General features: G+C 42.9%; 1 protein-coding gene and 1 long non-coding RNA gene across 4 annotated transcripts in view; both read left to right on the top strand.

The window, feature by feature from the left end:
- The first annotated feature begins 15 nt into the window (after positions 1-15).
- LOC130176481 (uncharacterized) lies at positions 16-5,202 on the top strand. 2 transcript variants are annotated; one of them, XR_008828875.1, is made up of 4 exons: positions 16-633; positions 747-807; positions 1,204-1,379; positions 2,480-5,202. It is a non-coding gene; the product is annotated as an uncharacterized LOC130176481 (long non-coding RNA). The 2 variants fall into 2 exon arrangements; XR_008828874.1 differs by having other exon boundaries at positions 16-807.
- A 1,457-nt stretch (positions 5,203-6,659) lies between these two features.
- b4galnt4a (beta-1,4-N-acetyl-galactosaminyl transferase 4a) overlaps positions 6,660-26,930 on the top strand; it is a 127,950-nt gene continuing 107,679 nt past the window's right edge. Inside the window, exon 1 of one of the 2 annotated variants that reach the window (XM_056387066.1) lies at positions 6,660-8,322. In XM_056387066.1, coding sequence (XP_056243041.1) covers positions 8,181-8,322 — 142 coding nt within the window. In that variant the 5' untranslated portion in view covers positions 6,660-8,180. The remainder of the gene's footprint in view (positions 8,323-26,930) is intronic. The other variant, XM_056387067.1, reaches the window with a different exon arrangement.

The raw sequence follows: 26,930 nt of genomic DNA, 5'->3' as shown, positions 1-26,930 counted from the left end.
TATTATTATATATTTCCCACATTCATATTCGTACCTGGAAGAATCTTGTAATACGTTTTCAGACACCCCTAAAGTGGACCGTACCATTTCTTAAACTTGAACACCTCCCCCAACAATGGCTCCCAACTTCAAGTCTCACGTCTCCGTGCGTCGCGCAGACACTGCACATTAATATAACAATAGCTAACTATCTAGCTTGCTCCGCTTCAGAGTTTCTGAATTATATTGTGTCAAGTATCAACAGATGAACCATAACGTTACCTAGTTTCTAACTTTAGCCTCAAGTTACACTAGCTACAAGTTAACTAGCTAATGCTAGCTAGCTGGTTCGGCGGCCTTTCGTTCCAAATGTTGGCTTGGCATTTTGTTACTAAAATAAAATGTCATATTACCTCATTTGACCAAACCCATTGGTCATTTCACTGGTACTCAGTTATGAGCAGTGAGACAATAGATAATAAGTTGTTATAAACATACGATTTGACATCATTATTAATTAGGCTTTGTTTTCAATTCAGGAGTTTTACCTGGATGGATAATTGAACAATATCCAAATCTGTGTGTTGAAGGCTGAGCAATTGTATTAGTGGTGGAAAGTAATTTCCAAATAAACATTTACAGTACAGTTTTGAGGTTAGGGTTACTTGTACTTTACTTTAGCTTTTCCATTTTATGCTATTACTACCACTCCACTACATTTCAGAGGGAAATATTATACCTTCTACTCCTTTACATTTATTTTACAGCTTCAGTTAAACAAGAAAGATACTGTAAGGACTTCTGTTCGCTGAAGCACAAGCCTACACGGTAAGTTTAAGTATTCTTAGTTTAAAAGAAAAACTACTGGGCAAAGGAAGACTATTAGCTTTCAAGTCCACTCAGTTACACTGTAGCCTATATAATCATAAACAGCCTATGACAAAGCAGCTGCAATGTGATGACAAAGTACTTCTCTGACCTATTTCTCAGACCCTTCCAAGCAGGGTAAATACAGCTAATTTCATATTGTCAGTAAGTTAGGATCCACTATGATGCTGCAACAAAAACCCTCCTGGTGGAGAACATTCTTGACATGCTAGCAAATTAGCTGTTAGTAGTCTTAATGTATAGACTAGTGTTCTGCTTCTCATTTGCTGCCATACTGAAAATGGATTGCTGTGAATTTAAAAGCTAAAACTGCGTCTCCTGATGTCTTCAATGCAGAAAGGGACCATGGCACTGTGTCATTTGTGGCCAAGAGAGAAGATGGCAAGCCTCAAAAGACAGTCTGCAAAATCCTAACAGGGAGAAAAGATTCTTTCTTTGCTCCCCAACAGCTGAGCACAAAACAGTTTGACATGACTGTAAAACACAATGAAGCTTGGACAAGCTACAAACTGGTATGTTTTATTTGTCATTTCATTTATTAAGGCTTATTCTTTTTGATATGGTGTTTTTCTTGGTTATTTTGCTTATACTTGAATTGTATTGATAACCAAGGTCATCTAATATTCAAGTGGTGGTTTAAAAAAGAAAATTAAATGTAGTGCAGATTTTATTTTTACCACCTCTGCACAATGAATGGAGTCGCTGGAGTGGCAACAAATGCTTTGTGTAAGTGTTGAAATGTTTTTTTGTCAGATAAAATTTTCTATCCTTGTATTCTCCAGGCAACTTTGCATTTAACACTTACTCATGTCAGGGGTTGTTTTCCAGAATCCACACACAGGTCACAGTGAATCCTCGCTTGCCAGACATATTGTCAGTTTGTCTTGTTCAAGTTAGACTTTTTCAAGTAATCTCATCAAATTTGTTTTTGCGCTTTATTTTTTTAGTTTGATAACACCTCGGAAAACGGAGAAGTAATGAAAGAACAATTGAAGAGCAAGGAAATAATTGCCAATTAATAAATAAGTCACTCTGACTGGATAACTGTAAATTAGATAAGTTCCCCCAGCTCATATTTGGAAATAAGATTAATTCAACATTATTCTCTGCCTCAAAAACAATGTTCTCTGGGAGGAGCAGTCACAGGGAAAATACTTCAAACACCTGAGTACAGGACCTGTTGACTGATTAGCTGACCCTCACTTTTATGATCTCACACAACATCAGAATTTAAATTTGGGGAATATTTCTTGTTTGATGGGCTTGAAACAAGCTCATTATCAGAGCTGCGTAATACATGAATGTTTTATTACGAGTCCAGACTACCTGTCATGGATATGCTCTTTGAGGTGACAGCAGGAGCACTTAAGTGTGATTGTTTGGTTTGAGAGAGAGGGGGATATGGAGAAAGAAGGGGAGGTAGACATAGAGAGCCCCATTGGCATTAGTTCTCTCTAATCCTCTTTGCGCTACACCTGGCTGGCATACTAATGATGGAGAAATGACCTAGATTTCTCTCTTAGCACATTTATACTCACAGCACAAAACATAATGAATGAGTTGGTTGAATTTTATTTTGACGCAACTGCTGTTTTTTTTTTTTTTCTGTCAGCACTGAATCTGAGAACGAGGCCAAACATGGATATTCACTTGATGACAGACACAAAAGCTACAATAGTCACTTTGGTCTCAGTTCTTTGAGCTTCTTCAGTTGCTTCACGATGAATGCAATCTCAGCTTTAAGAAAGAGGCCAGAGGATTGTCAACAAAAATCATTCATGTGATGTCTTTTGATACTGCACACTTCCTGGTGACAGTATACTCAGAACTTTAAAAGTAAGAAAACTGAAGTTGTTTCACATGGTTACAGCTGATATAACACTAGCAGCAGAGCTATTTTTACTGTTGCTGTGTTTGGGCACTTCACCTGTTCACATGGGAATGTAGCTTACTGTGTAATTCACTACAGCAAAGCACAGCACCAGTGACTCTAGATCTTTGCGGCATGATCATCACCACCATCTCCGGTAACTGCAGATCCACAGGGCAAAGGTTAAGGTGGACTATAAAGTGTGTTTGGTGTCGTAATCAGTGTTCCCACATATTCTTTAACATAAAATTCAAGGACCTTAAAAGCCCAATTCCCTAAAATTTGAGGACAGAACACAGCGTTGTTTGAGACACGGATCAAGGTTAATTAACTTTTATAATGAGAACTCCAACGCTTTACAGAAGCTCACTGACAACAATTACAAAGAGAGAGAGGCTTGAATGTGTGAACACTGCTCTTTTGTGCTGTGCTACAGTGATGGCAGACTATGTGGTCTCTTGCACACATTTCTGTTTCTGCACAGAATATATAAATTCAAGCACTTTCAATGAACCATGTCTATTTGGGTCAAAATCCGTTAAGGTCTTGAGTTTTTTTTCCAAATTCACAAACTTTCAAGGATTTCCAGGACCCGTGGGAACCATACGTTATTCTTAGCTTTGTGTGGACGTAGTCAAAGAAAACCCTGCACAATGCTACTCAATATGGCAGCAGCTGTAGCGATGTGCTGTTAAATGCTCTATCTTAGCTGCACATCTCGGGAGACATCTAATTTTCAAATCTGTCTAACCCTATTCGAAAGAAACAGCTGCAGAAGAGCGGGTGTGTCTGTCCTCAGAGTTTGTGTGTGTATGTGTGTGTGTGAGCGGGGCTGAATGGAGAAATGATTCAAGTCAATTTCTCAAAGTTTTAGCATATGAAACTATAACTATTTAAACATATTTACCATTACTCTGTATTTGTACTCTAAATGTCTATTCGTATGCATTTGTTGCTGAGGAGGATCCAATGTAGAAACTGGAATCATCTCCTCTCCCCTGATTTCTTCATCTCAGCTCGTCTCTTCTCCTCATTCCTCCTCATCCCCTCACGTCACCTCTCCCCATCTCCCGTTTCCCTCCTTACTCATCCGCAGACATGGAGGAATGTTATTTCCCCAGAAGGAAATTCAATAGGGCATAGCAGACCAGAAACTTAGTCGGGGAGGAGGAGGCTCAGGCAAAGAGGGTATAGCCAGAACTGATCCGGCAGGATGGAGGAGGCAAAACCCCTTAATCCCTGTGACATTTTAGCTCAGACCTCTCATCAAAGCCTGCAAGTTGCTATACTGCCCAGGAAAATGGATGGTTGGATGTTTGTGAGAGACTGAAGGAGATGAAGGCTGAGGGACACACAGACGGGCAGAGACAGACAAAGACCGACAAGCAGGTGCTGGAATAGTCAAAGGAGAGAGGTTTTAAGAAGCTGCGGGTCTTGAATCAGGTGAATTGCTGATTAAAGCTGTGGTAGCCCCGATATAGAGGCCAGTCTCTCCTCTCTTACTTGCCTGCATCACATCTTCTCTATTCAAAATGCAAACACCATGACACTCTCTGAGATGCTGCTCTGTGCATACTGAGTCCCTCACCAGCGATGCTTTACCCCTCGGTTGTGCTCAGTGGTATCATAACTTCCGTGCCACACTTTGACACCCCGTCACAGCCAGCTGGGCATTCACTCCTCCCCTGTGGGCATGGTCTGTTATACCCCAGCAGGCAGCAGCTCCTCTACCTCTATCAGCCCCCACCTTGAACAGCCTCTGTCCGTATCATTCCTCTGCACACCGCCTCCTGGATCCAGGCATGAAGATCCCTGGAGGGTGGGACCTAGGTGCCAAATGTTTCTACAGGCATGAAAGAGAGGAGAGACAGAGGGAAAACGGCAAGAGATAAATTTGAAACTGAAAAAGCCGTGCGCCTGAATGCCAACGTGTTGCAGATAATATAAAGCCTTTCTGTTACCCAATTTACACCTTTTCCTTGTGCTACTCACCAATAAATGGAGCCATATGCAGTGTGTGAAGCTTTTTGTCTACCTTTAATGTGAGTTAAAAGTGTGCAGGTCCCTTGCTGTGCTTTGGATGCTTGCCTGCCCTTGGATGAAACACAAACAGGAGCACACAGACAGAACATCAGGTACACTAACTGTGTAGAAAAAGAGAGCTGTATTTGTCTTGAGTTTGACAAAAACAGGTCAGATGATCAAACATAAAGAACAATAGAACCAGGACCTCAAAAGGCCCGATATAACGTCTTCCATCCAAGAGAGAAGGAAAAAAAAAAAAAATAGAAACAGTACATGAAACTGTTTGATTACACACTTTGGATGACTTTCAGACCCAGTGTGTGTGTGATGAAATACCGTCAGTTTTCCCTGCAACAGCCTAAGCAAGGTGAATCCTATGAAGTTTTTGTTTCAGTGTAAATTATGTTTGGCTGAGGTCATTCGCTAAGTACTCATTTCAATACGGCCCAGATGAATACCTAAGCATTTCATTTACGCTCCATGTTTGCGCTGAAGATTACATTATTAATCCACGGACGACAAAGGATTATGGTTTGTGGTCCGACAGATTCTGAAGGCACAGCTGGGACAAACTAAATTGAGGTCATATTCTTATAGGCCAGGTTTTGTGTCTTTTGATCCTTCCTATCTAGATTCATATTGGCATCAACAGCTTACCATGGCTACAGCAAGGATGATTGTATATGTATTAAACTTAGGATAATCCACATGTTGGATGCATTCTGTCACCCTAAAGTCAATGATATATTAAGAGGTAGATTTTTACTTCATTCACACATTTGGTTTCATCTTCTTTTCTTTTCTTTTATCTTAAAGCTCCTGCATATGCATTGCTCACCCCAGAAGTGTTTTCATTTCCCATTCCTGATTAGGCTTCTTCTCAGGACTGAGTGGGTGTCTTGCAAAATATGTGTGGATGTGACCACAAACCTGTGCGCTATGTCCAAAAGTAGTTTTGTGGATGGAGATGTGGAATATAAACACATAAAAACTTGTTATTTCTCTGCATGTGTTTTGTCTCATAGGATTTAAACACGACCAAACCTTGCTTCATGCTCAGGTTTGTAAAGACTCACTCGTCTCACTTGGTGTAGTCATTGCTCTTCCATCTTTGACCAGAGGGTGGCAGTCAAGCGCGTCTCCTGAGTGCCTCTGCTGGGTGTCGCCACACACAGCACACAGGCCACATTATGTGTCATTAACAAACTGCAAGGTAAGTTTAGGGAATGTTTTTGCCTACAAATTAAAATAATTTATAGAATATAGAATCATTTGCCATCTTCTCTTGAATATCAGACTGAAGTTGATTTTCCCCCCCGGACTGTGAGTGAACTTCGTGTGGGAAGGCTGGGAGAGCATTTAGTTTTGCAAAAGGCAAAATTATGTCAAATAACACTGTCAAATCTATCATCTGGTGCTTTCAGGAACATATTTCAACTGAGGAATTTAAAAGTTTGATGTAAAATTAGGTTGAGGATTGAATGTTCCTGGGAGAAATTAGGGAATACAATTTTTTTTTTTATTAATTAAATACAAATGTAACGTGTGTACATGAACGAACCCAACAGTAGTTACACAAAACAATTACTTTTGTGCACTGTTAGTGTTTCAGTTAGTTGAGTTATTTCGTCATTACTTGAAAAACGACTAATCATTGTTTATCAAATTAGCAGGGGGCCTTGGATTCAGGGGAAAGGGCAGAACAGAGAAGCTTAACAAGTTTCAGGCTGTGCGTTCAGCTATTGGATGATGGATCGTACTAGTGCCAAGCGACGGTGAGAGCGAGCGTTGTCATCCCGCCTCCTCTGAGCCCTGTGCGGGGTTGTAATTGGACGCGTGGCCTGTCATTCCCCGGCCACCCAGGTTAGGTTGCTCTGCACCGTTAAGATGCTCAATTGATGGGCGTACTGAGCTGTGCAGTGAAAGCAGATACCCTTACGTGTTTCATTGTAGCAAAACAAAACCATGTTCCCTCCTGGTTTTGCCACAGCTTGTTGCTGGTTTCTCCGCGGCACCTTTCCTGGAGCTCAGCCGGGTTTTTTTTCTCCCTGCGCGCGGTGACCAGCGGGTTGGACGATGGTATTGCGGCGTTTTAATGGGAAAAAAGCTCATGACAGAATAACAACACACGGCAGTGCACCGCTACTAGCTCCACATATCAGTGTTTGTTTGTTTCATCCGGATGTGGGTCTTTGTGTGTGATCTCTCTCCTACGCACGGGGCACTCGGACAACGCAGGTACTTTGGGAGAATTGGGTAAAATGCACCTGCCGTGAGGCGAGGACCAACCGGAGCACATGGACATCTGTTCCCTGGACCTCAAATCGGAAAGTCACAACTGAGTATTTCTGTCAAACCTTTGTTGCAACGCCGCCATGGAGCCTGCACAGTTTTTAATCTACATCGGTTTAATATTTACTCGTCGTAGCGGGGCTTCAAACCCGCCCGAGTATGAGGATGACAGCTGATCGCCCCTCCTCTCCCGGGACTTCAGTAAAAAACGCGCTCCATCTGAATCCGCTGCCCTCGATTGGAAGCCACAGTCTCAGTTTCAGCCGTGTTTAACAATAGATGGAGCGCAGAGGGCTGTGACATTTGTTTGATTACCACCCCTTAACCTTTCCCCTGATCAGGTTACTTGCCACTCACTGCTATATATTTCTCTGAAGGCCCTTTTATTTCGTTTGTACTCATTTTGGAAAGATTGATTCATCCGTCTGTTGTGCAGGAAAACTGTCTTTCTGCAGGAGGTGTTCAGTGTTGCAGCTCTGTGGAGATGTCCGATCACCTTTCCACATGGAAACTACATTTCTCTTCTTGCTCTTTGACACTTTGCGTTAAACCCACGTCGGAGGATGATCCTTGAGTAGCCGATAAAATAATCAGCGTCGGGGTGTGCAAAGGCTTGAGCTACAGGGGATTTATGTAGATTATCGCCGGACTGCTATTTTGTTCCCCCGGTCACACTCTTAACTGAACTTAGCGGCTTTTGATCTGCAGCCTTTTCCCTGCTAACCCCAGCCGCCTGAAGAAAAAAAAAAAACTCCAGCAGGAGAAGCCTGTTTATAAGCCACGCTATTCATAGGGAAAGGGAGAAACCGGCTTGCATTCATAAGCAATGACTGCCAGAGAGGTGTTTGGACCCAGATCTGAGGATACGACGAGTTTGGCACCGCTGTCACCCCGTGGATCCGCGGGAATGAGACGCGCTTCGAGGCTGTAGTTCACACACCCTGTTTACACGCAGGCTGCCAGGCTGAGATGCCGTCGCTGTGACCAGGGTTGAGGGGGGGAGGAGGTAGCCCGTCAGTGTACAGCCGAGGACAGCCAGAAATAAAACACAGCAGCGCCGAACAACCACCTTCCGGACCCGTTTTGACTATCTACCGGGCGGCTACCGGAGGATGTTTGAGCCAGGATGCTGCGCTTCCCCGTGAAGAAGATCCGGAAGCAGTTCAAGCTCCTGCTGCTGCTGGTACTGCTCACCTCCGCCGTGTGGTTCACCTACCTGCACATCAACCAGGGCAAGACCATCAAACTCCACTTCAACTACGGGAAAGGTAGGCAACCCTGAGAGAAACCTTGTCTATCACACTTTCTACTTTTCTGAAAGGAGTCTTGTCTTCTGCCCTGATGGATAAGAACTAACACTCCCTAGACATTTAAAAGGACATTTAACAGCCTCTTTATGAACACTGTAGTGATACCTCGGGAGATAATATCATAAACTAGTGTAACGTCACTATAAAGTCACCACTGAGTACACTGAGCTCCTGCAGGAATATTATAGGAATATTAAAGTGACATCACAGGCGATAATAATGCCATAAAGCATGATAAGGCCATCATAAACTCACCACAGTAGACATAATAACAGATGCAAGTCCTATAGGAAAAATCATAGGTGTCAGATACTATAACTTATTATGAGGTCAGTATAAACACGACAGACACATAAAGTTCTTATACAAGTATTATTAGTTGCATAGATTTATGAGAAATGTGTCTCTGACACAACTGCCCTGCTTACGTTCACCTACTGCTCGTTCTCCCGTGGGTAGTATGACAGGAAGGGTAAGATATGCCAAAAGAAGTAACAGAAAGGCAACGTGTCTCATAAATTAACAATCGTTTCCCTCTCTAGGCTAAGCAAAGAGCACCGCGGTCTTTGGGCCAGGTCGAAAAGCCAGGCCGCCGCCTTCAACATTAATAATCAAAGGGTTGTTCATGAGGGTGGCTTTCAGAGGTCACAGGCATGCCAGTCACACTTGGAAAAATATTAAGGGGTGGGCAGTGCGGGGAAAGGGAGGCAGATCTCCACCTGCTGCTGTGATGCTGCTTCTTTACTAAGACTTGATTGTGTTCATGCACAGTGCACAGCACCAGTGGCTGGAGTATTATACAGAAAGAAAAACAACAAAATACAGATAAAAGGTGTTGAATGCTGAAACGTACAGTCACCTATTAGAGCTTTAACATGGGCTGATGGTGTACTCTGTCTCTTGCAGCTGTCCGTGTAAAGTGATACCCAGTGATTATGATGTCCTTGAAGAGTATACGCTGTGCACAGACACGCGCACGGTGCACGGTGCACTGACACACAGGGATCATTTCATTGTCTCTGATCTTAGCCTGTGGGGGTTTTCCCAGCAACAGACTAGATTTAGTTTTCTGATGATGAGAGACATGAGTCACAGTGAGCGAGCGATGAAGGCTGTCAGTCTGGCTTGTTGCGTTTGGTAACTGCAGCTAAGTGAGTTGGGAGTTTGTGTCAGGATTTAGGGTAAAAAAAAAAAAAATGCAAACCAACGCAGTATACTTGCAGTGAATTCCACATTTGTGAAGTGCATATACATTGTGCCAAGATTAGTTATTCGACATTACAAGCCTCATATAAGCTGAATTTATTGCGGGGCTATTGTGTTGCATTGCACTACATTGTACTACGCTCATACTAAAGTTGGTGTAATGAAACAGGTCACTCCTGTATAAACAGATTGACTGAATAATCATTGCACTGTGCATTCTTTAGCCTTTGTGATTTTTGCTGCCTGCAGAGTCGCTTGATTTCATGTTAACTTTCCCCAGAGCACGACGATCCCGTTCATTCATCACAGAGCCCGCTGCACGCTGAGTCTTTTTTTTTTTTTTTTTTTTTGGTTTTACTGCGTTCCTCGTTTTAAGGATTCAGCTTGTAGTCTGCCTTTGTGACTCGTCTGCTGCAGCCGTGTGGCAAGGAAGGAAGCTGTTATGCTGCACTGTGCTGGTCTGTGTGTCTAATTGACCGTCTTTCATTTAGCAGGCATCTGAGCAGGTCAACTCACTTAACCTCTTATGAATAACATGTCCCCTCTTGCACCAAGCGTTTCTAAGTGAGATGTAGCCATTACTGGATATGGGGCTCTATGAAGTGTGTAAATATTCATATCAGGCTGGTAGTACTCTCTCCACACAAGAATCTTCATTGATTCTTAGCGCTGAGGTGGAGCAGGTAGAAATAATGTAATTTCATTTTTGGCCTGAGTCCTCCCTTATTTGAATAAGAAATGACAATTTGTTAAATTTCCATTCGGCTTGTCCCCATTTTGGAGGAAATTAGATTTATTGCAGCCAAATCCTCTCCTTCAGCAAGCGTACGTATCAGACAGACTGCTACTAGTACTTCATCCAGTAGAAGAAGTGTTATTGGCATATGACCAGCAGACTTTTGAGAAATATAAACATCTCAGCATAGTGCCCCACTGAGGCTGCGTGTACGTAATGGTGAATAATGATTTGAGAAGCGTGTCGGAGACTGTTGATAGGAGATGATTTTATCAAATCTTTCAGAATTGGTTGCACTCACCTCAGTGTGCTCCTGTGTTGGCTGACTGGGTCAATGTAATGAGGCAGTAGAGGCCTTCTTAATGGCACCCCATGGAGTCCTCCATGGTGAACAAACACAGTCTTGTATATGCTTTTGTATTTCTCACCAAAACACAGCATGTGTATCTTAACAGAAATGCTGAATGCATTCATTTCCTCATAAACATTTTCAATATCTTCTGGAATGAAACTTTTTTCACACCAGCTTGTAGCGATCTTCTTCTCCTGTTATCAGGGCATCGCTACCTTTCTGGTGCATTACGTCCACTAGCTGTTACAGGCCTTTTGCAGTTTGCAGTAATGTGTATGTGCATCCTTGTGTGTATCCTGGTAGAGTCACAAAAAAGACACAAAAATATGGGAATCTGCTCACGGATTGGTAATGGAAAGCCATGCTGTGGAGTGCCTGACAAGAATCTGGGTGCAGCATTGAAAGAAAAGCGTTCTCGGCAGGTGTTAATCGCCTTGACCCAGCTTCAAATTGGTATGTTTGTGTTTTTACATGGCTAGTGATGTTTTCGTCTTGTGTTAAAAGGGTTTTTGCTTCGTCTAAATGAGCTGCGACATCGCTAACCTGTCTTGCTGAAAGACGCAGTACTCATATGTGGTCATTAATATCAAACTTTGGTTGCTATGCAATGAGATCAATCACACAGAAGTGTCATCAGGTCATTATGATTCAGAACTGTCATCATTCAGAGCGCTAAGCCAGCCACAGCTGTATTGAAATGGGCCATCATTTTCTGCCTCTAAATTATTCGGTACAGGATGGAGCTGCATGATAGACTGGTGATTCAGTTCACTCACCTTTTTGTGATTTTGTAGAAAGTGGATGGGGAGACGGGAGCGAAGGAGATCTAATCTCAGTAAGATGATGTCACATGAAGAGTAGTTTGAGAAGTGAGGAACTTAAAACTTGTCTATTGGGGCTCAAGTGCAGATTTTTAACAAAACTAAAAGTTAAAGTTACTTCCTATCCTATAAGTCATATGTGCTGGAAGAGGAAACTATAGGTCACGAGGTTTTTCCCCTCACAAGACGTACAAACCTGTCATCTGCGTAGTCTGCATGCCTATTGTTTATGAATAGGCCAGTCAGAGAAATATAATTACAGCACAATGTGTAATACCATTGGGACTTTTGTGATTGTATGGCTGTTTCTTAGGGCATTCATTATGTCTTCTTAAAAGCGGAGGTAGCTGTTGTACCTATGATGGGGAAAGCCAAAAAGGTATAATTAAATAGTTTTCAGATTGCGCTCTGGCCAGACCGGCCTTATTTAATCAGAATTTCAATGAGGAAGTGTGTTGGCAGGCAGCGCTGCGGTGCATATTAGATGAGTGCCACATTTATGCGGCCACCCAGTTGTACAACAGCCCCCCTGTTTTCCAGCATCAACAGGTCCACTGAGCAGGAGGAGGAGGAGGAGGCGGCGGCAGGCTGCTGCTGCATACAGGCCTCTATTGATTAACTATGATTACACATGTAGAGGTGCACACATATGCATACACACAACCACCCGCACATAAACACACAAATATTTTACCTGTATATTTGTAAAATAGCACACAATACACACACCCGATTCACATCGCCGCCGCTCTGAAGGGATAAGGAGGAAGTCGGAGAGAGGAAGTCTCAGGGGCTGCGACAGATTGGCTGCTCGGTTGCCCATGGAGACAACATATGGGAGAGGAGCGTGTGCTGTTGGGATGGTGGGATGTTTCCGAGTTTATTTTATCAAGACTAATGCTTTCACAAGTTTTGAAAAAGCTTGATTGTGTTAAATATCCACTGAAACACTAAAAATAAAACAGACACAACTTGTGCATGCATTGTGTTGTTAAGAGAAAGGTAAAACTGACTTGCAGAGCCGCACACACACACACACACACACACACACACACACACACACACACACACACACATTCAAACGCTTGGATATAGTTACACTTCAGTATCCAGTTGGATTTGGCTTGTTGCTGTATCTCGGCAGCAACACCCTCAGGCAGGCTCGCTGTCATGGTAACCATGCCCTCCGATGTCACTTTCCCTAATTTTAGCTCTTGTGGTTCTCACGGTCGGTCAGCTTCACCTCGGCCAGAACCACTCTGGCGGCAGAATTGTAACAGACACCACCTCAGTGTGTGTAAGGGCTTTAAACACATACACAGCATCTTTTCATGTTATCATTTATTCATGCAACAATTTACCTTTACAGATTTGTGAATAATGCAGCTGCTCGGTGCCCAAGTACACTTTGATGAATTTGTTAATGGAAGTAGGAGGGACAGAAGAAAAAGACATAAACAACCTACACGCTTGGTAAAAAGCAAATTTCAGTCACACCTGTATATCTTAGGTGTGTTTCTGACAGAGCTGAATTTTGCTGCTTTTATAGAAACGCCGAGCTCAACGTGGCTGCTGTCTGCAAGTCTGCTTGGGCATGTTAAACTGAGGACACGTGTGAACCCAGCTGGGTGGTACTACTATTAAAGATTGCTTCCATTTAGGAATGAGGGGCCCTTATATCACTGTGGAGGAGCTCCGTTAATCAGATGGCGATAGAAGTCCTAAAAAGAGTGAATTATGAAATCATGGCTAGAGTAGTGATTTATATTCTCTACGGTCATACTGTTTGGCTGGCTTAACAGTAACATTTCTGATACTGTACAAGCATGCGGTTCCATTTCCAGATGGAAGCGATTGCTGCAGAAACGTGGACGAATGAAAACTGTATCTTATGATCCGCACGTCTGTCTTCACAATCTTTGATAATTGATTGAATATAACCATACCCATATACGGAAACTGCATTATATGTGAAACAGTCATTTCTTTGACATAGTATTTCATTTAAAGCGCTGTGTAATAAAAGCATACACATGTAGGCAGTATGTCCTTTGTTAGGAGGTGGCTTGGGAGCTGGGATAGGGACTGTCACAGGCTCAACCATGAATCTGCCACGCATCTTATCTGACCAAGCCAGTAAATCTCTCTCTCTCTCTCAGTAATTCCACAGCGGGCATGAACAATGTCCTCGTTACAACTCGCACTGCATCCTCAATGTGCCTCAGATGCTGTAGGACCTGCCGGCAGGAGGTAGAGGCAACTGAAGGATTAAGAGCGATGTAATAATACCTCACGCCTTTCTTATGTGCTTTTACTTATACATTTCATTGTGCATGTAATGCTCAGCAACACCCTTATCCTCCTGTTGGTAATTTAGTATTTTTTTGTTTACAATAGCCTTAAAATATTTAACACTCGGGATGTGTTACATTCACATGCCCACAGCGCGTCTCACGACTCTTAAGTGTTGCGTCTGAGATTAACAGATGTTGGTATAGGATTGAGATACACCAACGGAGGCTTGGTTGAAAGTTTAGCGAAAGCGTTGGAAAAATACAAGTCCAGAGGGTGTGTTAACCTCAGGGTTAATGAAATTTGTGTTGGCCTGCCTAACAAGCCACCATCAAGGTACCAGCCCTTCCCCATGCAGATGAGAGTTCTGGCCCGCTGCCAAGGCTTTGCCGCAGGAGATTTGTCTGTGTGTGTGTGTGTGTGAGAGAGAGTAAGTGAGCGAAACAGAGAGATTTAGAGGAAAAGAGCTGGAAATGTGTATGTGCGATATAGTTTGTTTGTTTGTTTTTTTTTTGCTAGCGTGTTATTGCATGTGTCTGTGAATGTGCACCTCCCCGATCTCGCTGCCGTCTGCACTTTAGCCCCAGTGTTTAGCCGAGCAGAAGAGGAAGCAGCTGAATGATGGCACTGTCTGCCCGCTGGCACGCTCGCTGCGAATGGGGAACGAGCATTTGGGAAGGAGGGACGGGGCAGAAGAAGGACACCCTTCTCGCGCAACAGGTGGGACGTGCAGCAGGATGCATCAGGAGAGGATGTGGCTGTGACTCATAATAAACCTAGCCCCTTCACAGTGCACGCTCAGTGTAATCTGTTTGTATATGAAATTGTGGTTCCCACCTGGACGTGTACACGTAATGTGAAGTTCACTGTGGAACAGCCATTCGGGTGTAGCCAGCTTATACAGCAGGGGTACCTAATAATTCAGCAATCAATTTGTTAAACAATGCCATCAAGAATTAATTAAGACCAGTTTCCTCAGTAGAGACTCATAAAAATCCACACAATTTGGACACTTTACTAGGACACTGCTGGGAGACACAGAGGAGGGGAGTGAGTTGGTGGTGAGTTTTAAGAAATGAGAAACACTCAGAAAAGAAGGAGAGCCAGATGTCAGGTGGGAGTATCGACTGTAGGCGATCATGATCCTTGTCATGATGGGATTTGTCAGTTTCCCCCGTGCTCTGGCTCGGTTCCGCTCTTTACTCCCCACCTCTGCGGAAGGATTTTCTTTCATAGGGTTTCTACGCAGCGCCGGGCTGTATCAGCTCTGGTGTTGCCTTTCTGTAAGTGATCCAGACCTTGCAGGATTTCAATCAATCCTCAAAGAGTGTGTGTCTGTGCGCTCCCTGCTGCTCAGAATGAGCTTTCTGTAGTGGTGGTTAATGGAAAAGGTCACCTCTCCTCGAGGCTGTGCTGGCTCGCAACAAAGACAGAGAAAGGATCAGAGGCGAGCGGGACAGACAAACCTCAGAGACAGAGGAGGCAGAATTATTGGAGACAGGGATGTTGGTTGCATTGTAATCAGCTTTGTGGAGTTTTCTACAGCTCTGCTGAAAAGTCATAAAAATGGATATGCTTATATAAATCGAGTAAATTGACCATAACTTGCCTGTCCCTGTGTGCATCTCTCTCTGTAGTTTTCACTCGTACTCCCTATTCACCCCCGTTTTCTTTTGAAATCGCTACCATGAGCATTCGAACTGTTCATCACTCACTTATGAATATTTACGTGTTTGTGGAATCAGATCTGGAGGTGGGAGAGGAATTCATCTCCATTTATAAAAGCTTCTTGGCTAAAGTTGAGCAGAGAGAGGAAGAGTATGAGGTTTTCTTAACTTTGACATTTAAGGGCTTTCACTAACACCTCTGGCTGCCATTTAGATAAAACCAAATCCTGCGCTTTATATCTGGCTGTATATCTAAAAGGACAAATGATAAAACCTATAATGCGATGGTGGGGGTGATAAAGTTCCCCACTGCTCCACAGCGGGTGTGACGGGGCTCCCCTGCTGACAGCACCCAAATGTGAAAACTTTTGTTAGCTGAGCTGAATGGTATATGTTCCCTCTTTTGACTTCTTCCTTTTGACTCTTTTATAATTGCAGCATTTTTTTTTTGCTCCTTCTTATTTTCCATCTGGTTCCATCTCACCTGCCCCCGAAGTTGTTGGTCTCCGTCTTTAACTTATTTTTTTGCGTGAAGCGTAGGAGTATCAGAGCAGAGAAGAAGAAGAAAGCAAGGACAAGGGCTGCACTTTGTCTTTCTTTTTATTTAGCGTCTCAAAGGCCTGCTTTCCAGCTTGATTACCATGTGAACCGCTTTGTGAAGGAGCGTGGCATCGCTCTCTGAGGGCTGTCAAACACTGTCCTCCGTTTTTTTTTTTTTTTTCCTATTGTATCCAGTCATGAGGAAAGATATTGAAGAGAAGAGGAAAATTTCCTGTTTACTCTGGAGCTGTGTTTGTGTTTGTATAACTGTGCATACTTGCTTTGAGCCCCGCCAGTGTGTACTGAATTTTAACACTTCTCCATTAATTTAACTTCTTTATAACTCACTGTGATTAAATACCCTGTTTTAGTATTCACTGTACCGTAATCAAATTCTTGTTCATCCCTCTTGAGTCTCAATCACACTGATAAAATGAATAGAAAATCACGGCTGTTGATGTTTTCATCAGTTGAAATGTTTTTGGTTTTTGCCTCTTTTACTGGCAACATTTTACTTTTAATAGCTTAGTTTTTATTTGTGACAACTGCTGTGGGGAATAGTTGCAGGCAAAAAGAAATGCTATATAGCTGGCTGTCAAGAAAGTTCAGACCGTTTTCAAGTAAACAAAGGGAGTGGGTGGCCCCTAAGAATTCAGCAAAGACACATTTAAGCTTCTAAAACCGTATTTGTATTTTTGGAATATCATCAGCATTTTTCAAAGGGCAAAGTTGCTTTAAGTGATTGGCAGCACTTATTCCTAATGATATGCTCCTTGAATATTTTTCAAATCTCAAAGTTTCCTCTGTTGATGTTTTAAAGTTCAGACAGTTAAAAGCTTCAAAAATGACTCTTTTAGATTTTCTCTACCTTGGCTAGACATCATGGAAAGGCCACTTCTCTCACCTTCAGCTTCAGCCTCTACCAATTATACGGTTGGGTTTGGGCCAGTTCGTCAAGTCACCAATGAGAAAATCCCTCTTAAATCTCAGCCTCTATTGGCTTTGTCTCAAGTACAGTATATCAGGCACTATTCTCTATGTACCACGGCTACAGCCAAGGGCACTGCTATAAATTCCTCCCTCCTGAGATCCAGCTTGGTTTGGTATCAAATCTAATTGCCCAAATCTCTTTAAGCTTAACGTTCATCTTTTGCTAACCTTCATTTTTCACCGTCACTTACCTCATTGATAGACTGATTTCCTATTCCGCGCTTCCCCGTGTGAAACCCTTCACAGTGGAACTTTAGTTTTCTGATGGCCTGTAGACAGTTGTACTGTTCACTCTGCAGATGTAATAAGGCAGCGGCAACACTCACCACAGCGATGAAAAGCAGCTAATAGTGGCAAAAGGACAAACTAAACTTAAAGGCTATAAAATAAAAGGTTGTAAAAGATCAGCAACAAATAACAGCAGTGTGACAACAGCACCAGAGGCCAATTATCTGAAAACAGTTGTACGTTGTATCAAAGGACAGCAGGGTAGAAACTAAGTGAGTTTTACTCAGCATTGGAGATTTACATCTCTGTCTCCGTCGCTTCATGGCTTCGTTAACATGATGGCACAGAGAGGACATTCTTAAAAGCTCGTCTGACAGAGCGGCCATTGTACGTCTAATGTCGCCGCACTTTCTTCCACCTCCTCCTCAACCCTCTTATTGCAGCTCCCATTTCCCTCTGGTTTGGTTGCTCATCTTTGTTTCCTTCTTCCTTCTCAGCCTCCTCTTTCCTCCATAAAATGACACATCTATCCCCACCCTCTCTTCTTTTTTTTCCTTTTTTTTTTTACATTTGTTTTTACATCTGCAAATGAGATGTGGTACAAATGCAAGCTTTTCATCTGGCTGCATTTGACATGGAGATTCACCTTCCTCAGCAAAGCAAGACGATTCAACTCTATTATTTTTCTGTCAAACATGCTGCTGCTACCCGCCCTGCCGGTGGAAATGAGGTGTTTTTTACATCACTGGGGAGGATAGGAGGACTGGCAAAGAGCCGATGGTATAATACATTGGTCTAGCACTTTTTCTGACCATCTGATTATGCTCCAGAGGACAGGAAATAGAGAGAAAACAGCCAAGGCCTTGTATTTATTGAGCGCTGGAGGATAGAGCAAGGTTTCTAATGTACTGCATTTAAAGTGGCTTTGACGGGTTAGAAAGATTTGTTTACATATATGTATACACACTTATACTATTGCATAGATAAAATGAAATCTAGGATTATACTACATTATACGACCTTGCACGTGTTTTTGTTTGTGGGATGTTTGTTGGCACGCTGCTCATACTGACCTGAAGTTCACGTTTTGTTGTGTTCTGCATAAAAAATAATGCTTTCAGCTCTGCATAACAAAAGGCTTGTTCCTTGACTCTGTTCTCTTCAAAAAAAAAATACACATAACAAAATTAAGTGCAGGATGCATTACATGCACATTAAAAGGACAGTAAAGTCAACACGATAAAAAATTACTGCATAAAAAGCACATTATATGGCTTTAAAAGTACAATAAAAAGAACAACAAACGACTTTGTGGCATAAAGACATTAAATGCTGACATCGCAGAGGTGAGGATAGATGGCATGCTCTTTTATTTGAAAGACACTTTTTTCGTATCAACTCATGCTAGAACGTGGCCTGTGCAATTAGATGCATCACTAAAGTTTCATGGGCTGCACGGTGGTGCAGTGGTTAGCGCTGGGATCTTTCTCTGTGGAGTTTGCATGTTCTCCCCGTGCAAGTGTGGGTTCCTCCCACAGTCCAAAGACATGCAAAATGGGGACTAGGCTAATTGGATACTCTAGAATGACCATAGGTGTGGCTGTGAGTGTGAATGGTTGTCTGTCTCTATATGTTTGCCCTGCGATGGACTGGCGACCTGTCCAGGGCGTACCCCGCCTCTCGCCCGAAAAGATGCTGGGATAGGCTCCAGCCCCCCCGCGACCCTACTAGAGGATAAGCGGTAGAAAATGAATGAATGAATGAACTAAAGTTTCATCATAACATGGTTTTTGGACACGTGAAGAGGATATTAACAAAGGTTCCCACAGTGACAAACATCCTACATCCAAAAGGCAACAGTTTTCATTTTAACAGTAGCGATTGTGACCTGTTAAAGAGCCCAACAAATGTCAACAGTGAAGTGAAAAATATTTCCATAAATCCACCATGCTGTTATGGGGACTTGCTCATCTGTTTAGTCTTCATGGGTTTTCCCTTTTCTAATATCTTTGTGCACTTGGCAGCAAAGCATGACTAACTGCTTTTGTCTCTCTCAGACCACAGTGTGGACTGCAGCATTCCACATCCTCCCCTGCCGCTGCTCTTTTGAAATAAACCCCTTTGCAGCTACGTGGGTCTCAGCTACTGATATTTCAAAACCTCTCTGCTGTTTCCAATTAGATAGAATCAGGCCTAATCAGCGGGACGACAAAGTGTGCCCATGTAACTCACTTATTTTTCTCGATTTAAAGTGCCAAATTAATTAGCCATTACATCAACTGTTAATTCTGCCTGCCAAGTTAATATGCATTGTTGGAGCAGCTTGTCACAAATGCACAAATGCCCTTATTAGAATAGTCTTTGGTAAAAGATCTGCTGACTGAATGTTGTGGGTACAAACGCAGTCAATATCGGAGACAGCTGCAGTCAAAGTCTCTTTTTAAAACCCAGCAAAAATTGCAGTTTTGCAGCTCCATAGTCCTTGATAGGTTTTTGTGTGTGTGAGTGTGTGTGTGTGCCTGAGGGTAATAACAGTTTTTGTTAATAACAGTTTTTCCTATCTAGAAGCTTAAAAAGCTGAAGTTAGTGATGGTGTGGTTTGGTGCCTCTGCAAACAGGGTCAGTGCGGTGTAGGGCTGAACGATATGCAAAAAAAAAAAAAAAAAATTCCTATTGCGATAATTTTGGCATATATTGCGATGAGTCATGATTAGTCATTTGACCTTTTCTTTAAAAAATGAATTTCCTGCGATTTTGATATTGCACTTGGCCATATTGCGATTTGGATAATATTTCGATTAACTGTTCATCCCGAGTGCAGTGCGATAACATAGAGTAAACCTGGTCTTCTCCTCCCTATCTCACTCTTATGCCTCTTCATACTAATCTGCTTTTAGGCCACACTGTTGTTAGATGAAGTGCAAACACACACACACACACACACAGTAATTTGTTTCTCTTTGAGTGCCATTAACGTTTGCTGGTCCTCTGGTTCTAAAAAAAAACAAAAAAAACCTCTAAGTCCTTGCTGTTAAGCCTGAGTTCTGCCCTTTCAAATACTGTCATCACAGACTGAAGTGGATTCTGTTTATTACACCGATCAGATTGAGACATGCTCATTCAGTGTGCAGGTGAGGTGAAGGCCTCACTCAGCTGGATTAACCGAATAGATTTTTGAATAGAAGTTTTGACCAGAGTTGTGTCTACTTCAACGAATGATGCAGCATGGACTGCACCTTTGCTTTTTCTTTTTTTTGTGTCAGTGCACTGACTAGTAGCATCCAAGAGCTCGAGCAACTCAAAGGCTGGAGGGTTAGATGACTATAGCCGGGTTTCCATTTTTTATTTTAAGTTTTTAGAAAAGTTGACAAAACACAATTGGGAATGGTCTATGTTTCCACTGAATGATGTTATGTGAGTAAAGCTGGGTTTTCTCCTCACGTAATATCATTCCAGTTAAATGTGACAACAGATTTCCAGCAGTCTGCCTCTTGGTAGAAACTGGCTCCTTGAGGCATGATACAGCAGGCACCCCGACTTGAATGTGAAAAGTGTTTCCATTTCAATTTTGCGAAATATTGCTTTGTCGAATAGACTGCAAAACCACCTCATGCTAGCGTGTGCGACATTTGACATTTAAAAAAAGAAAAAATTGAAATCGCGCATTAAACAGGTTAATGGAAACTAACCTACTACTTGATTTTAATTTCATGACTGATTACACCAAGGTGTATTAGAGCTGCACTTGTCTGGGCGAGTTTTTGTTCATATACAGTATTATAAGGGTGTGGGTATGATCTCTTGTTACATAAGACTACGTGGGACAAATAATAACAACGTTATACATCCCCCCAGAAAATGAAGTACCAAGTCCAAGACTATCATTTTATGAGGCAGGTCATTTAGGTTTCACTAGAGTCCCAGAGGTCGACTGAAATTCACCTATAACAGATTTAACCCAGCTTCACCTCTCCGTTTGCAGAGTTCATTTTTCACCCAAATTTGGATTTTTGTCCTCCATATCTTTGCCTTTTTTTTTTTTTCTTATCACAAATGTATAATAAATCAACAACACAGAGTTCACTGACTAAAGTCATTTCTTTGTGCAGTCACACATGAGAATTCTTGCTCTTGCAGGAATTTAGTGGCTTGGCTGGTGCCAGATCTCCCTCACTATGTGCTCTGTCCTTACTGCAAGACTAGTATATGTAATTATTGCTCAACAGCAACACAGTCCACACCCGTTAAGGCCGTTTGACAGCACTGTGCAGTGAAAATGGTGATTGTCAGAGTTCACGTTCTTATAATGACACATTGAAGGTTGTTTTTGTTTTCAGAGTGAGCTGAACAGTGACGTCTGTGTGCCTCTTTCTGTTTGCCACAGTGTGTGTTTTCCACACTCTCCACTCCGCTGTTTATGGTTGGTGTGCGGTTTGGCATTTTTGCAGGTGGTGTCCTTCCATCATTTCAATGTGCCAAGACAGGCAGCTCTCTCTCTCTCTCTCTCTCTCTCTCTCTCTCTCTCTGTCACTCGCACCCCCTCACCACCACCATAACCACCTCTCACTGTCTGTTGCTACAGTGAGAATAATGCCTGTGTGTGATGTGTCCGTAGAATGTAGCACCTGTGCTCTGCTGCAGGCTTGGCTGCTGTCCCCCCCCCGGGATGGATATTATCCCCCGCTGGCGCGCACACACACACACAGGCACACACACTCACACAGACACTGCACATGCACTCCGTTCCATCCGTTCCCCTCACTCGAGCTCATTCATATGCTACAGGGGATTCCTATTTTGCTGCCTGGATTCTATTCCTTCCGGGGTTGAGGGAGTCCGCACCTGTGGGGTACATGCGCACACATGCACACACACATTCGCGGGCTGATTTTGGTTGCATGCCCTCATATTTAAGCTGTAGTGAGCCCGACTCTGGAAGCATTCAGATTTGCCCCCTGAGCTCCAGCTGCGAGGAAAATAGGTACAGGCGCTGTGAAGGAGACATGACAAATAGAGGAAAGAGAATATCAGACTCCAGCTGCAGCAAGAGATTCATTTTTAGAACGGGTTTAACGTGGACTGTGCATATTTTAAAAACCTACGGACCTGTTAAGCCTCAACACAATACGGCTTCATTGCTTTTCACAAAGAATCCAATAGTTTCTCTGTCGTAAAACAGACACAGGCTGTGTGAACATCAGTGCAGTGCAGAAAACCTGAAACCTGCTGATGTATTGGATACAGTTAACTGAAATCAGGTGGGGTGCCATACAGATGAGCTCTGTGTGCATTTCTATAGGTGCAGTGTATGTGCACGTGCAAGTGTTTGTATGTGCTCAAGCCATTATATAAACGAAAGTGAAACTACCTGAAGCCTGTATCAGTTTTTCCTGTCAGCAGGTTGACTCACACGGCTACATGTGAGTCAGCTGAGTTTGACACCGCATCCCTATGGACAAGACATACACACTCACAAAAGACTCTACTCTCACACCCACACATTGCAGTAGCAGCCAGCGCAGAGAATGAATGAAGTGGACATTAGTTTAAAAGTCAAGCTAAAAATGTCTATCATTGCTTGCCGTTGCAAATGCTACGTGGTTGTTTTTACTTTGACTGAGGATCTCCGGGAGTCTGGCCTCGCAACCTCGTCCCGTTAGCGCAGACAAGCCTGCTGCCCTCAGCAACTTTAGCGCTTTATTCAGGTCACAGCAGAACAACAGCCCCTCCCCACTGGGATTTCAATGTCCCACCATATTCCAAAATGTTAAACAAGGGGATGTGCCATGTAAATCACACAGATTTCCCCAGACAATTCCCAATTGTACTACTACTTTCAGGGCATTGTAGTTTGGTAACAAGCAAAACCATGAAGATTTTTATGACCAAAACTAATTGGTCAAATTATTTTAATCTGCCATGAAGAAGAAATACTGGATCAGGAATCGGCGAGTATGGACACCGATCCGATACCACGTAATGTATTCATAAACTTGATAGTTTCAGACCCAGATGACAGGGCAGTTTTCTCAGGAATCAATTCTTCATCGCCGCTCTAAAACAGTAGCCTAGACAGGAAGTTGTGCTGTGCAGCCACTGGCAGCTACTGTTATAGAGCAGTGAAGAAGATTTTTTTCTGGTAAATAGCATAACGTTAGCTAAGGTCACTAAACGGCGAACTGCGGTCAGGTCCAGGCTCAGATGCTGGTCCTGTCTGAACCTGCACCTATAAGTTATTCAGAATTATTACATTTTGACAGAGTTTCTGTTTTATCCAGCGCAGTGACGGCTGGTCACATGATGCCACTCAGCCGAACATTGTGACAGTATTCATCTTTTACAAAGGGTTTAACCAGCAATGACAGCAATCATATCACATCCATACACGGTTAGTATACAGCTGTTAAATAGTATACAGCTGTTATTTATTTATTTGTTTTTTAACACATTGTAATCAGAATCTGGCACGAGCATGCATAGGTAGATAAATAGACAGCTGTGTTAACGCACTAATACATATTTAAGGACTTAGATCTTTTTTTAGACAGCTAGCAAACCTTTGCCTTTGTTTTCCTTGTCAAGGTATACTAGACAAAGAACAGCAGAAAGGCAGATCCCCCCTGCTGCTCTCTGTTTGAAGAAATATGTCTCACAGCCCGGGAGCTATAAGGCCAAACTAGAATATAAAGTAGGGAGTCAATCATTGGGGTGAAACGTTCACTTAGTCCAACTTGTAAACTTGCAAACTTCACTTGTTAAAGGAAACAAGCCAGTTTGTGAGGTCCACGCCGCTCCGGGGGTCATTCTGTGGAGTTGTCTGTCAGCCTGCCTCACATTCTATTATCCCAGGTTGTCATTGCCCTCATTTCCCGAAAATCCCTTTCAACAACCTGAGCAGAACAGGGTTCTGTCCGGTGTAGCGATAGTTTTGGGAGTTGACAGACAGCGGAAACCACTGTCAGCACCAGGAGAGTGAGAGGGAGAGAGAGAGAGAGAGCGAGAGAGAGGAAGTAGAGCAGGTCTGAGCCAAACTAGGAGTAAGTGTCACAAGGAGTCTCTTTTCCACTCAAAGTGTTTTATAGCTGATTAAAGCTTGGACCAGGACTCGCCTGTGACCAATTAACAACCAGAGTTAGAGCCTATTTAACCTGCCACTCTCCCTGAATCCTGAACAGCTCTGGGAAGCCAGAGCAGTCTCTGCCTGTCTTACACTGTTGCTTCGCAGTTGAAAACAAAGGCTTTGGAGTGACAGTGAGTGCTCCGCCTTGGTGTAATATTTCACCTCTAGAGAATGTGAAGCAATAATCTGGATCCAAACCTAAGTTGTCTGACAAACTGTCCCATACTCTGGAAAAAATGTCACTTATCCTTTCTACTTTGACCTCCCCACAGAGGCTCGTCTATAAAACCTTTATTATCCTGGTGAAACCAACCACAGAAGTGCATTTTTCCTGCTGATAACAGTGACAGCAGAAAGACAAAAGGATTTGCAAAAAGGAAAGCTCTGGTTACATTGCATTATGGACCACAAAGAAAACTGTCTTGTGTGTTGATGCTGGTGACATCTTCTCCTTTTCAATGATGGATTTCTTCCTGTATGATTTTCTTGTCACGCTGTGTAGCTTGACCAGGTATCCGTGAGAGAGAAGGGAAAAGAAAAGTACACGTTCAGACAACAAAATAAGCCAACAGGTGCGAGGAAAATCCCCAGTAGCTGTTGTTTTGACAGTTTGGAGTGGATTCAGCATCTAAAAACATTAAAAGGTTGATTTTCTTTAAAAAAAAATAGAGTCAAAATGTGACATTGAACACATTGTCTGTCGGTCAACACACACAAAGCATTTAAACATGTAAAAATATGCTTATCAGCGACTTTTCCGAACATGCATCCTCCCCTCTGCTTCCCCTTGCCCTCTGGCACTTTCATTTAAAATTTCTTTCCTTTGCTGCTCCATCTCTCCCAGCATTCCCTGCGGTGTTTCCTCTTTAAATGTCTCTGATTCACTAATTGAGAGTTAAGCTGATGACAGGGCTTCGGGGGCCAGACAGACACATGTACCATGCATTGCTGTGCAGATGCTTCATGTGCACACACACACACACGGACACACACAGACACACACACACACACACACACACACACACACACACTGATGCAGTCATGCGGTAACTAACGTTTCTCTTAAGGCCATCTGGGAGTTAAGACGTCAAGATGTGTTTGCAGCCCGCTAAAGAAATCACGTAATTAGACTGTGCACGTGGGTTGTGTGTGGTTGTTGTTGTTTCAGGGGTTATAAGAAGTGTATTTTTAATGACGTTAGGATGTTTTGCATGCCTGTCTACACACTTCCTTTGTCTGGTTACTCTGGTACACATCAAAGGCACAAACAACATCAGTTGCGAGTGGCAAAATAAAGATTGTAATTCTCATTATGCTTTGCTACTGCTTTTTACAACCAGTTACCCGATGTAGCAGGCGGCTCTCATGCAAAGCAATGCAGCGGGTTGTGTCGCACTCACAATCTTGACAAATATTCACAAGCAACTTTCTCTCTTGAAAGCATGTGGTTGTATTCAATGGGTTTCTGAGACTACTGGACTATTTAATAGAAAAGTGGTGACAGCACAGCGTGAGAGAAACACTCGCACCTTTCTGGCAATATAAATATAAATATACCTGCTCTTCATTCAGTTAATGGTTTTTGTAAGCTCTGCTAGGCAGTTGCTTGTGCAAAATCTCTCTTTCTTTATCACCCTATAAAGCACAGACTTATTATATTTTACCAGCATCAATTCACCAGTTGTCCTTTTTCATTTCTCCAAAATAATATATTCTCCCCTCCCAATATTCTCTGGAGCATCTGACAGACAATATGGGGCTCAGTGAATTCCCGAACTCATAATCCAATTTCATAATTCACAATTCCCCTTTCCTACCCGCTTGCCAAGCCGAGAGCAGCAGAAGCACAGAGGGATATGTGCACTGACGTGTGGCCCCTGTCAGTGAGTGTGAGCAGAAGGGGTTAGAGGTTTTGTACAGCCCACTGCTCTGAATGTTGAATAAACTGCAGGTTATTTCCTCAGGTGACAATTGCCGGTTCTTTATCTGCACTTTTTTAAGATCTCACTAGACTGGTTCAAGGTCTTCAGAACCCTGGGTTTAAAAAGGTTTTCCAACTAGTGGCAATGGCATAGTTAGTCCTCTTAATTCTTGCTTATGGCACACTGAATAACATGAGGGTTTTGTTTACACTGCCATTTAATTATTTCTTAAAAAGTCAGCCTGGTTCTCGCTGGAATTCTGTCCCAGAACATTTTTGTTTTTGCGTGACTTTACCTCATAATTCCTGTCCTTATTTTTCTTTCTCATGACCCTATAAACTGTGTGTGAGCATGTGTATTTGTACACAGCTCTCACAGCAACTGCGTCGTCCTCTCTAAAGCCTGGCGAGGCCCTGGCTCGTTCCTTCGCTCTGAACTCAAATGTCTTGGCATCCATTCATGGGTACACAAGCGCGATATTGAATCACACAAAGAAAGAGAGCTCTGATTTCCCCGCTGGGTTTGCCCTCTGTGGCCCCCTCATTGTCACCCCACCCCCCTCACATTGGGTGGCACAGAAACGCATCATGGCCAGAGGAAGGAAACTCAGATGATGTAACCGGGGACCACGGGCAGCACGGCGAGACGACAGTGCCCTCCGAGCCCATGCTTTTATTTCTTGTTAAAGATGT

Source organism: Seriola aureovittata, chromosome 10, assembly GCF_021018895.1.
Source record: "Seriola aureovittata isolate HTS-2021-v1 ecotype China chromosome 10, ASM2101889v1, whole genome shotgun sequence".
Taxonomy (NCBI): Eukaryota; Metazoa; Chordata; class Actinopteri; order Carangiformes; family Carangidae; genus Seriola; species Seriola aureovittata.
Note: the sequence above shows the minus strand (reverse complement) of the source record. Positions and strands in the feature narration are given on the sequence as shown.